The following is a 12,451-nucleotide window of genomic DNA, read 5'->3' as shown; positions in this document are numbered from 1 at the left end:
AGCTCTAAGATCTCTGATGTTTAGCGTGACTACAATATACAAGACGGGGATCTAAATGTTTTCCCCATCATGACAGATTTATGGGCTGAAATATTGGTTTTAAAATTTGCCAACCTCATTCTGCTCTTGCTAAGAGATGACCCAAGATTTTTAAATTATGTCTCCATGTGTTTCGGGGAAGGGACTGTGAGACTGTATCTAATAAATCTGACCTGGGGTTAGAATGCTGACGCACTTCTAAAAGCCTGGACACTGTCAGCACCTTGAAAGATTAGTTTACACAATCAAATCCAGGAAAACGAAGGGGGGGAAAAAAGAAAAAAAAAGATTTGCAAATTCTAACAATCTGTTTTTGTTTCCCCTCTCTCTCTCGCACAACCCACTCCTTCATTGTGCAGGCTTTTAATCCAAACAGGGTATGATGTAAATATTAAAGACTATGATGGCTGGACTCCTCTACGCGGCAGCACACTGGGGCAAAGAGGAGGCATGTAGGATACTGGTGGAGAATCAATGTGATATGGACCTCATTAATAAAATGGTGAGTGGCTGAAGCCGTCCTGAGTCCTGTCATTAAGTAAAGCGCTGTGCAGTTCATATTTTAGATAACTTTTATTTCTTTTCCTCAGGGCCAGACAGCTCTTGATGTAGCAGACGAAGATGTTCTGGGACACTTAGAAGAACTACAAAAGAAACAAAATCTGGTAAGTCAGTGTCGCTGCTCATTTTATAATGACTCATATCAGCACAAAACAACTGTGTCAGCAGATGCATTTGAGTGAGCTCTGTAAAAACGTGTTAGAATTGCTGATTTTTGTTTTCTTTATTCCAGCTGATAGGTGAGAAGACATCTCCTTTGATTGTAACCACAACAACCACTGGGGATAACAACCAACCACTGAAACCAATCAAGAGGTAAATAGTGGAAACTGCCTACTAAATCCATTTTAGGATTATCAAGCCAACTTGCAGGCATAACTAAAAGTTTGAATGTTATATTTTGTATCTTTGACTTGTATTCTCTCTTGCCGTTCTAAATACTGTACTACACTGATCCTGTAGTTCTGTGCTAATTTTGTTAAATTTGTGTGTTGCAGCAAAGAAACGTTGCTTCTGGAGCCAGAAAAGAGCGCCCCGTGCATTGAGACCATAGAACCAGAGAAGGTGGATGAAGTAGAGGAGGGCAAGAAGGACGAATCGAGCTGCTCCAGTGAGGAAGAGGACGACGAAGATTCAGAGTCAGAGACTGAAGCAGGTGTGTGCTTGCGTGTGTGTTTTAAGGCCCAGACACACAGAGCCGACAGCCAAACGTTGGCAGAAAAGGCAGTTGGGCTGATCGGTCTCCCTAAATTGGTCAAAAAAGGGCCTCGGAACACGCCAAAGCGACGAGACGTAATACCTCTCCATAACAGCAGGCGGCGCTAATCTGTCTTATCGCCCAAAATTGAAAACCGGCAGCTGATTGGACGAACATGTCACGCGGGAAATTCAAAGACCGTCATGGCGGCTTGTTCAGCAAACAATCTCATATTGTACTAAAATAGTTCACCGAAACGTGTTTCTGAAAACCTTTTAAGCGAGAAATAGGCCATGCAGTTGCTGAATCTGTCTTCATTTCAGCTCGACAAAGGTCAGTTTAAAAGATGTTCGTCAGATTTTGAGAGACTCTAGTGACACTCATTCCGCTCCCCGTTTCCAGCTTAGCACTCTACCAATCAGATGGGTCATTTGAGTCCGACTCCCGGCAGTGCCCGCCCCGCCGATTTATACCTGTCAAATTGGGCAAAAGGAAGGCCGACGGACGACGGCACCGAACAGACTCGAGTCACTGACCTCGCCAGACAGTCCAACGGCCGACTATCGGCTCTGTGTGTCCGAGCCTTAAAGAATAAGCATTTACTGGTTGTCAGTTAAATTAGTCACATAGAATTTCATTCAGTCAGGGTCTTTTTCTTTGTCACCTAATAATAAAATCTTTATTTTCTATAAATGCATGTGTATATAAAACATGTTCCATACTTGTTTTCATTCATTGTTGTTTGTTGACTCAAACAACTCACACACTTTTTTTCCTTCTTACCCCTCCAGACAAGAGCAAGCCTTCAGCATCGGTGAGCAACAGCACGACGCCAGCCCCAACCAGCATCGCCGTGTCACCTCCAAGTAGCCCAACCAACCAGGTGACAACCCCTACTTCACCGGTTAAGAAGGTGCGACCTGGTGGACAAGTATTTATAATCCTACCCTACACGGAGAGCTGCCACAGAACTGTCATTAAAAAAAAGAGAAGAAGATCAAATTAGCAGCTGATTGATTTTGAAAAAGGGCTTCGGGGTAATGAAATGCTGCAGCTCACCCGTGATGCAATCATGTCACTATTCTACCCTCAAACCACTTAAGTAGTAACTGCACCTCCTCTGTCACATCAGCGTTGGTCTACGGAGACACGTTGGTACCTCGTTCTGTACACAAATAGTGAAATTCTATTTAGTTTTTCTCCCCCTTGAACACAAACCTAATTTGACAGCCGGCTGAAGATACTGGAGGTTACATAAATGAGTTTGCAATTCCTACTCCAGGCCATCACAGCAATGGTTGTCCCTGGTTGTGATTTGTGCTCTTCGTGTTGCATTACAATGAGCGCACACAGTTAACAAATGTCACAGAGGCCCTGAGAATGACATTTACGACTAATTGTCAGGGGTGTTTAACAAACTGCACCGTGGGGATGATTGGTGGCCAATTCTGGATGACGTTACCAGTTTACTACAAGACTTGTTAGGAGACCAGGAGGCTGGAGTGCTGAGATCGGTTTGGTTGTTGGGATTAAAACTAGGACCTGCCTGGTAGCGTTTTCTAATTTTTGAGTCTGCTGCCCTCTGCTGGAAAAATGAGGCTAAACATTTAACTAAAGTGAACCTGGTGACTTTTCCCAAGAGTATGTCTGCTTCCTTCAGTCCACTGGTTTAAACAAATACTGTATGGGACATCGTGTTTAACTGTTGGAAAGGTATTTAAGTGTTTTAGTGTGACCAAAGTTCACATGGCATACATTTAGAACCAAAGATTAAATCTTTAAATAAAAGCTCTGACGCTCATTGCATTAGGTCTGTGATATCAGACTCTGCCAACAGACTGCATTATTATTGTACACTCATGAATGCAGCCTAAATAAGAGGGTACCTTTACAGTGCTCTATCTCTCTGAATTTGCACCCTTTAGTTGACCTCCTGTAATAAGTGGCCACCTATCCAAGATTTTCAAAATTTTTCTTTTTTTTCTGCTTCTTTTCTTGCAATTATCTCCGTGTCGTTCTTTGAAGCCTAGTGCTCACATGTCACAATGTCTTCTGTCTAACAAGTGTGACCAAAACATTAACAATGTTTGGATCTGTCACTTATTCCAACAGAGAACAATAATAGTAGTCGTCTCTCCCGCCCCCTCCCCCTCCCCCCTGGTTTGGCAGTAAGCATTGTGTGGTGTGACTAGGCCTTAAAAAGATCTGTCCTTGCCATAAAGTGTTTCTTTTGCTGCTGCTTCTGTCTTATTCTGGCTTTTTCTCTGTCTCAACCTCCTCCTTGCCCTCCCTCCTCCTCTCTGCGTCTTTCTCATCCTGGGCTCTTGTCTTGGTTGGCTTTAGTTTGATTGTATTACTCCCTTCATGCCTGTGGCGGAGCCAGGCTGTCCTGCATTGTGGCGTCAAGGCTTGCGCAAAACTGGCATTTCTCTAGTGCCCAAAAAACCTATGGTGAGGCATTGATGTGCACCGGAGTTGTTCTCTCATCCTTCATGCACCTTTGCACTGACAAAGTACGTAACACCTCCGCCCCCCCCCTAACCACCCTGGCCCGATCCAGGTGATGCTGATTGAACCTCCCGATCGCTGACTTTCACTCATCAACACGACATGGTGTTTTATTTTTTTTTCCTTTTCACTTGTACTCAACAAATGCACTGTCTTGGTCGTGCTTTCACCGTGTGTCTGTGTGGCTTCTGTGTTTTTGTTTAGTTGCTTATGGCTATGTATGCATATTTTTGATAGTTTGTTTTAGAAATGTATGTGTGTCCAGACCTGAAAACTATCAACCGAACTCTAAAATCCCAAAGGGTTTAATTGAGCTACATAATAATCATATTTTTGAGAATAGCATTTACTCTGGATGGAATAACTTGTAGTCCAGTATTAGCAGCAGTGGATGTGATCTCTTAACTGGCATGCCCTTCCTTTTAAAAATGTCCTCTTAAATTGCAGCCCCTGGAGATTAATCCAAACCGTTTTTGACCAGTGTTTTGACCTGATTGACTTTTGTGCTACTCACCAAGATGACTAAACATCTACTTTTCCATGGTTAACTTTGCACACTAAATCGCCGCCTTTCCTCCCCCACCTCTCAGGCCATTCAGCCTGCTGGAAAGGTCTCAACTAAAGTGGACGAGGATAGGAAGGACGAGGATAGGAAGGACGAGTCTCCAGCGTCGTGGCGGCTGGGTTTGAGGAAGACGGGCAGTTACGGGGCGCTAGCGGAGATCACAGCCACCAAGGAAGCTCAGAGGGAGAAGGACACGACTGGGGTTATGCGCTCAGCCTCGAGCCCTCGCCTCTCCTCTTCTCTAGACAACAAAGACAAAGAGAAGGTGAACTATAGTATAGAATATCAAATATAGCCATTGCCTCTTCCTTCTTTTAGCCTTTTTATTGAGTTCCCATTTACCAGCTTGCTACTGTATTTTACTGTATATTTACTAGTTTTTAATGGTAAATAAAGTTACAAATTAGTAGTGATATTTGTCCATAAATGCTCACTAACGTGGGTCCTTTTTTTGTTGCTCTGTCTACAGGAAAAGGATAAAGGAACTCGACTTGCCTACGTGGCCCCCACCATCCCCAGGAGACTTCCCAGCACTTCAGACATTGATGAGAAGGAAAACAGGTGAAAGCCGGGAGCAAAGTGGCTCTGTGCAAACCTGCGTTGGCATTAGCGGCACCTGCTGCCCACTGCTATGTGTTGCAGGCAAAGGGCCTGAATGCTGTGCATGTGTGTGTGGCCCTAAGAAACTGCCTTTGGTTAGGTTGTTATGTTGTGCTGCAATGGATTTGGTAGACTTCAAAGTGAGTAAAGTGGGTAGAATTAGGTTTAATGGGGAAGACTATCAGTTTTATGTGCCCATATCTAGTATCTATGTCAGTATTTGTTGGGGAAAGCCTGAGGTACTATTGTAGCTTGTGGTTTCCCAGGGACTCTACTGCTCTGATACGTAGTGGCTCATACACCCGGCGACGCTGGGATGACGACCTGAAGAACAGCGAAGGAAGCGCCTCCACCAACCGACCCCCCAGCTACCAGCGCAGGTTAGCCTCCGCTGCGAAACAAATCTCTGCCAAACTTCCATCCCTCATCTCATCATCAGATCTCTGCTCCCTCAACCTCCATCATGAGGTTGACTTGCATAGCTTTGGAACTAAAAAAAAAAAAATTAAAAAGAAAAACCTACTGTGTAGACAGCATTGATGGTTGTTTATCAGTCATCCACTGTACATTTCGCTTTGATTATGTCATCAGAGATATGTACGTACATGCTTCCATGCACAGCAGCAGCTACTGAGAAAGCCATGCGAAATAGCACGCTTTTCTCTATCACTGCTGTAAGAGTCTGTTGCATGACTGTACCTGTCCTGTCAGGTTGCTGTGCCACTGAGTTTGCAATGCATTATTCTGGCATTTAACAAGCCTATAAGCCTGTCTGACTCCCAGATAAATCCAATTCCCAGGGTTGTTTGTGGCACAAAACCTAGACATGGACTCGCTGCATGCTTGTCATATGGGAAAAATACGATCCATAATAATTTATCTAATCTTATTTATTAAAAATCTCTATTCTAAAAATTACCTATATTACCGTGTATTTTTTATAAATTCTTTAGAACTATGTGTGTGTTGACTGGACAAGGTGATTGCAATCATCAAAAATCTACAAAAACCTTAATTCATGGCTTCTGTATAACTTATGAACACAACTCTGTTGTTGCTTTCAATTTTCCAGTCAGCAGCTAGCCCCATATGACATTCATGCACAAATAGTGTGTCGAAGCTTAGTAGTTTTAAATATGTATGTTACTTGTACTATATCTGTGTGTTTGTGTGCGCCTCCACCGCTAACATGCCTCTCTTGCCCACCCGCCTGCCAACACGCCAGCACGTCCCACACGCTAGCACTAGGGCGGAGCAGCAGCACGCGGGACGTGCCAGCCAAGTCTTCGTCCACCTCCAGCTTGGACCCTAACACCTGTAATACTAAACCCTGGCAGCCACCCACCTCCCACTACCAGTCTTACAGCATTTACCGCAGGTACACCAGCCTCCCCCCGGGGCACCGCCGTCTCTACACCCACCTGTCCTCTCTGACTGTGTGTCCCTGCTCTGCTGAAGTGCCTACCTTGTGTATCGTGTTCCTCCTGTAAGGTCTAGATGAATACTAGAAGAGGTGGTTTCAACATTCAGAACTTGCCTCTGTATAAAGCCGGATCACTTTGTCCAAAGTATTTCAGTAAAGATGAAAATGTTTTCCAAACCAACCCAATAAATGCAGTAACATGTCGTGCATCGACTAATACTGCGACAGCTCTGTACGTTCAATTAAAGTATATAAAAGCTTATTTTTACTGAAACGGTACAATTGTAAATGTCCTTTTTAAATCAATTGTCATTATTAGGACTAAAACTACACTAACGGAACCCTTAGAGTCGTCTCACAAAGGCAGTTGGACCTACTTTTCACAAATTAACAGTAATATCACAGCATTTTCCCGTAGAGGATTTCGCTGTCGATGTATTAAGCCTATGTGGCATTGATTGACCTTTTTTGTTTAAAACCCATGTAGAGCCGTCATAACTAACAGCAGAGGGTGGAGCCCAAAATGCAGCATTCGGACTATCAATGTTTCAAACCTCTGCAGTGGAAAATACAACATAGGCTCTAAAACTGTGAAAGAAAAAGCATAACGGGGCGCCTGGGTAGCTCCTGGTAGAGTTTGTGCCCACAAACAGAGGCTCAGTCCTCAACGCAGCGGCCGCGGGTTCGGTTCCAACCTGCGTCCCTCTGCTGCATGTCGTTCCTCCTCTTTCTCGCCTTTCAAGTCTAAGCTATCCTGTCAAAAATAAAGGCCTAAAAATGCCACACAGAAAACAAATCTTAAAAAATAAAATAAAATGGATAACCGTCTCCTGCCCAATGTTTAATATACTGCTCAAAAGCATCAGAGTAAACTAGGGCTGCAACTAACAATGTTTTTTTATTATCAAATTGAATTGAAATCTTTTGCCAAAGATTTCAGTTTAAAGTGATTTATAAAAACCAAGAAAAGCAGGAAATCTCTATTTCCGAGTGGCTGAAAATAGCATTTTCTGCATGAAAAATTACTTTAAACGGTTTGATAATTGCATATAACTGATTATCCAAATATTTGGCGATCATGTTTCTGTCGACCGACTACTTGATTAGTCGACTAATCGTTGCAGCTCTAGAGGAAACAGGGCATTCTTGTCATAAAGAATGCAAAAGAAGCAAGGTGCAGTGTAAAAATGAAGTATATTTACCCCACTTGTCGTCATATAAAAAACATAATTTGCCCACTTATTTTTATCTCTTATCTTATGGAGTCACAATGTTCCTGTATAATGCAGAAGAAATAAAAAAGCCAATATCTAATTAATCAACTACAGTTAATAATCAGAGCATCTAACTAACTAATTGCGATCAACATACCTGTATTTGTGTCCCGTTCTGGCTCACTGGTGACTCTGATGTGGTGTTGTCTGACATTTTGTCTTCCAGCGGCTCTTTTGGCCGAAGACACGAGGACTTGAGTTCCTCGAGTACCTCCCCCCCCACGACCACCACCACCTCCTCATCTGTTACCTCGCCCACAGGCCATCGCGGCCTGCTCTCCAGCCTGGGCTCCTCCTCCACCCGCAGTCTAACCAGCAGGTACATGAACGGGACCGCCATCAGCCAGACCTGAAAATGAGATACCGGACATCTGTAATCCATAGCTTGTAGATATTCCACTAGGAGGTTTTATTTAACTTTTTCTGAAAGGTTGAAACACATTTCTGATATTTTATCCTTTTTATTCTAAGAGACCCAAAGAAATTGCATACATGCATAGAAAATAAACCTTATAGCAGGGGTTCTCAACTGGTCTCACCCTGTGACCCACATTTCCCATGGTCATTAAGTCGCGACCCACTTTTAAAGAATTCAAACCAAGCAGATTTATTTTTCAAAAATGGCCTTCGGAAACCCTTTTTTTTTTTTTTTTTTTATATAACCTAAATTAACATATTTACATTTTTCAGATGGTTTGATGCACACATGTGCAAGCGCTTCATTACATATTACACACTGGGGTTTCAGTCCCTTTATATCCTCAATGTACGAAAATCCACATTTTAAATACTCCGGGTCATATTTGCACTTCACCATCTTGCCTCCGAAGATCAACCCAAACTAAAAGTGGACGTTGATCAAATGATGGTGGCTACGGCGCTAGACTGCTGCACGGCTCTGACGTGTGTCTGTCAAAATATATATATTTTTTAAACAAAAGGCCAAAGTCCAAAATCAGATGCGTATTCAATTTTATTCATTTATTTATTTATTTATTTATTTATTGACCAGCTGTCCACGACCCACCAGTTGAGAATCACCGGCCTTTTAGTGTATTTTATATGGATATAGGGAATGGCACAGTGTCTGCCATCCAAAATGGCTGCTAGCAGACCTCTACAACCACACATTTCAGTTTTAAAATGAACTGATTGAATTGAAATCTTACAGGCTAAGCACATTTCTTTAAAACAATGCTTATGTGTAAACAGGTACTGGTCAGAGGAGAGTGCAGAGAGGGAAAAGGAGAAGGAGAAGGAGTCTGCTGCGGTCATCCCCACTATGAACACTGGCTCTACTACGACCACCCACTTCGACCACTACCACCACCGCCATATCTACTACTACCACCACTGGCATTGGCTCTGAAAGACGCAGGTAACTCAAACACACCCATAACTTTTTTTTTATTTTTTATTATTATTATTATCTTCTACATAACTCATGTACAGTATGTCCTTTCATATGTAAGTGTTAAACTGCTTTATGCAATACTCGATTCTGATTGGTCAGTTACAGCATTCTACGGTCCATTATTTACCACTGCTGTGAATGATGATCATAGACTCAGGGCGATCATTTTCAAAAACGATAAAATCAATCGTTAGTCAAATTTAAATGGCATCATCACATACAGTACTGCCTCACAGTGTGTGTGGTATGCCGGGCTGCTCAGCAGCTGACAAACGAGCACTGCAGCGGGTCATCAACAGCGCCCAGAAGATCATCTGATGCCCTCTCCCCTCAATGGACCTTCTTCACATCAGACATTTTGACTTGTCATAGTAGGAAAAGCACATAACCTTAACGATTGCTCAATGCAGGTGGAATGCAGCCATCGTTAATGGTTTTGAATACACCTGTGCTTTTCCTACTATGACATGTCAACATGTCTGCCGTGAAAAAGGTCTATTCAGGACATGGCACGCAGCCGCTTCCTTTCCAGAGCAAAAAAAAACAAAACATTGTTAAAGACCTTTCTCACCCCGGCCACCATCTCTTTGATCTCCTGCCCTCAGGGAGACGCTACAGGTCCATCAAAACATGGACATCCAGACTCTAAATCTACACACATAACGTCTCCGCACCCTAATTCACATTTCTTACGAGTGTTTTTAAAATCCATTTTATTGATCTGTACAATATTATAATATAATTTTTTATTACAGGGTTTCCGCGGGGTCTTAAAGTCTCAAAAAGTCAGTTTCACAATCAAAATTGTGGGCTTACAAAGTCTTAAATTAACTGAAGTATTGGGTTCCAGGTCTTAAATAATTTGAAACGGGTCTTAATTTTCCTACGTCCATGCAACGCTACCTCTGATACTCCCTGAAATGTTTTTTTATTCCGTGGTGTTGTAGTTCTTTCTTTCGCTAGTCCAAATATAATTTGCTGTATATGAACATATGTTTTCTTTCATGTATATGAATAATTATTCCTCCGTGTCGTTTTTATTCAATTTGAATGAATGCATTTACTTTGCAAATTTGAAATTTAAAATTTAATTTGACTTGTTAAACCTGCAGAAACCCTGTATTAACTGTGCAATATATTTATTATCGCAACTACCTGCCCTGGTTTAATGATGAACGTTGAATGAATGTTGTTTCTTACGTTATATGTGGGTGTGCGATATAGTTCTATTTTAAGCACCGCAGGGAGGTGCACTCGTAATTTTGTTGTATTCATTGTAATATAATGACAATAAAGGCTTCTTACCTTATCTTATAATGTTAAATTATTGATTTCTGGGATAAGTGGTGTAATGTTGAGCGAGCAGGCCATTTTTGTGAATTGAAGGTTGCTGAGGGGTCTTGAATCACCCTGTCAGGGTTTAATTCGCAATTATGACGCGCTTGCTCTACATTATCCCTTACTTGTAGTTCAGATTTAGTTTAGTTTGCCATGTTGATTGCTATTTTTGGACTTTCAGCATCCCATAACATTTCTTTCTCTTGGCGTGAGTTGGGAAAAGAGTACTTCCTGTATTTATTTACTGTATTTGTTTATGTATATTTATGAAAATTACAAGATCAGATAGCTTGGATATTGGAACAAAACATTTACTGGAAACACCTTCAAGAAATATTAAGCTTCCGTCAGTCAAACAGTAATCCGGATGCATTTTCTCTGTTTGAGAACAGGGTGTGTGCTCTTCAACTCTGTACACAGTGTGGCGGGGAAGAGAGAGTTTCTCTGTGTCGGTCTGTGATAGAGGGAGCATGTGAGGGAGCGTTTCACAGAAAGTGTGTGTTTGTGTGTGTGTGCGTGTGTGTGTGTGTGTGTGTGTGTGTGTGTGTTTGAGTAGGGTCAAGTGGATGTCTTCCTGTTGCAGTGCTGAAAAAAGCCACCTGTCATGGTGGGAGTAGGGCAGGGCGGTTTCAAAACCTAGACTTCTCCAGTGACTTTTCCTTATAAGGAATGGGGGCAGAAGCTACATATTTTCCTCAAGGCCAAGGCTCCACGCTGCACTGAATGAGTTCATACTTCTGTGTGTCCAGCAGAGGCACGCTGAGAGAAAGTGCTAGAATAGCTCACTCTTATTTTCTAAACTGTGTTGCCTGTTGGGCCTGATAACTCTAATAGTGAAGGGTTAAACGCAGAGATTGGAGTCCTGTTTTACCACACTGTTGTTTTTAAAGCTTGATCTTAACAAACTCAAACATTTTCCAGGAAGCTTAACATTCTTGACCTAGATAGCTGCTTCACATTCACACCCTTCCACAAATGTACACCTGGAGCTGTATAGTTTATCTGCAGTCTTACTGTTGGCAAGTAAAAAGCTGCTGAATACAACAATTTAAATCCTCTCTCTGCGGTATTTATAGTGGGATGGGAGAGCGTTATTTTCTCACTTTCCAATCTAGTCCTTAAATGAAAGCAGCCGTCCTTCTGATCACAGGCCACCTCGTGCAACCTTAAGGCACTATACTACCATACGTGACAATGACAATTACTAGACATATTTATGAACGCAAAGGTTCCACCTTGTGTGGGGGTGTGGGTGGGTGTGTGTGACATTTTTTTTGGATGGTTTCATGCCCTCATGTTAAGAGCTTCATTACATATGACACACTGGGGTTTCAGTCCCTTTATATCCTCAATGTACAAAAATCCACATTTTAAATACTCCGGGTCATATATGTGCTTCGCCATCTTGCCGAAGATGAACACAAACGTGTGTGTGTGTGTGTGTGTGTGTGTGTGTGTGTGTGTGTGTGTGTGTGTGTGTGTGTGTGTGTGTGTGTGTGTGTGTGTGTGTGTGTGTGTGTGTGTGTGTGTGTGTGTGTGTGTGTGTGTGTGTGTGTGTGTGTGTGTGTGTGTGTGTGTGTGTGTGTGTGTGTGTGTGTGTTCTCAGGTCATACCTGACACCAGTGCGAGACGAGGAGTCAGAGTCCCAGAGGAAAGCTCGCTCTAGACAGGCTCGGCAGTCAAGAAGATCCACCCAGGTTAGTTAACCTTTATCACCCCTGATGTGTCGAGACTCCATTCATCCCTCCTTCCCACCAAACAAGTCACCGTTTTTAATAAGTACCATGACAGTAAAGTGACAAAGTAAAATGGCAGAAGCGCCCCACATCATGGTGACCTGTAGTTGCCCTCAGTTTACATTATGGTCTTATAGCCATATACTGTTTAAATAAATTTTCTTATCCTGGTTGAAGCAGCACTTTTTGTGTACACAGGCAGCACTTAACGTCTGGGCCTGTACACAGAGCTGATCATTTTACAAGCTGACAAGAGTTTTGAAATGAATGACACCCCAATTGTAAAGCACCAGTAA

At 42.5% G+C, this 12,451-nt stretch overlaps 1 protein-coding gene across 1 annotated transcript in view; it reads left to right on the top strand.

Annotated features, from left to right (window-relative positions):
• ppp1r12a (protein phosphatase 1, regulatory subunit 12A) overlaps window positions 1-12,451 on the top strand; it is a 59,853-nt gene that overhangs the window by 31,492 nt on the left and 15,910 nt on the right. The window contains 14 exon segments of the mRNA XM_039791438.1: window positions 399-458; window positions 460-541; window positions 630-704; window positions 833-915; window positions 1,098-1,255; window positions 2,089-2,210; window positions 4,396-4,635; window positions 4,840-4,931; window positions 5,237-5,350; window positions 6,196-6,348; window positions 7,834-7,947; window positions 8,877-8,976; window positions 8,978-9,045; window positions 12,026-12,116. Of these exon segments, the coding sequence (XP_039647372.1) occupies window positions 399-458; window positions 460-541; window positions 630-704; window positions 833-915; window positions 1,098-1,255; window positions 2,089-2,210; window positions 4,396-4,635; window positions 4,840-4,931; window positions 5,237-5,350; window positions 6,196-6,348; window positions 7,834-7,947; window positions 8,877-8,976; window positions 8,978-9,045; window positions 12,026-12,116 (1,552 nt within the window).

Source organism: Perca fluviatilis, chromosome 23 (genome assembly GCF_010015445.1).
Source record: "Perca fluviatilis chromosome 23, GENO_Pfluv_1.0, whole genome shotgun sequence".
NCBI classification, from domain to species: Eukaryota; Metazoa; Chordata; class Actinopteri; order Perciformes; family Percidae; genus Perca; species Perca fluviatilis.
This window is presented reverse-complemented; position numbering and strand designations above follow the sequence as displayed.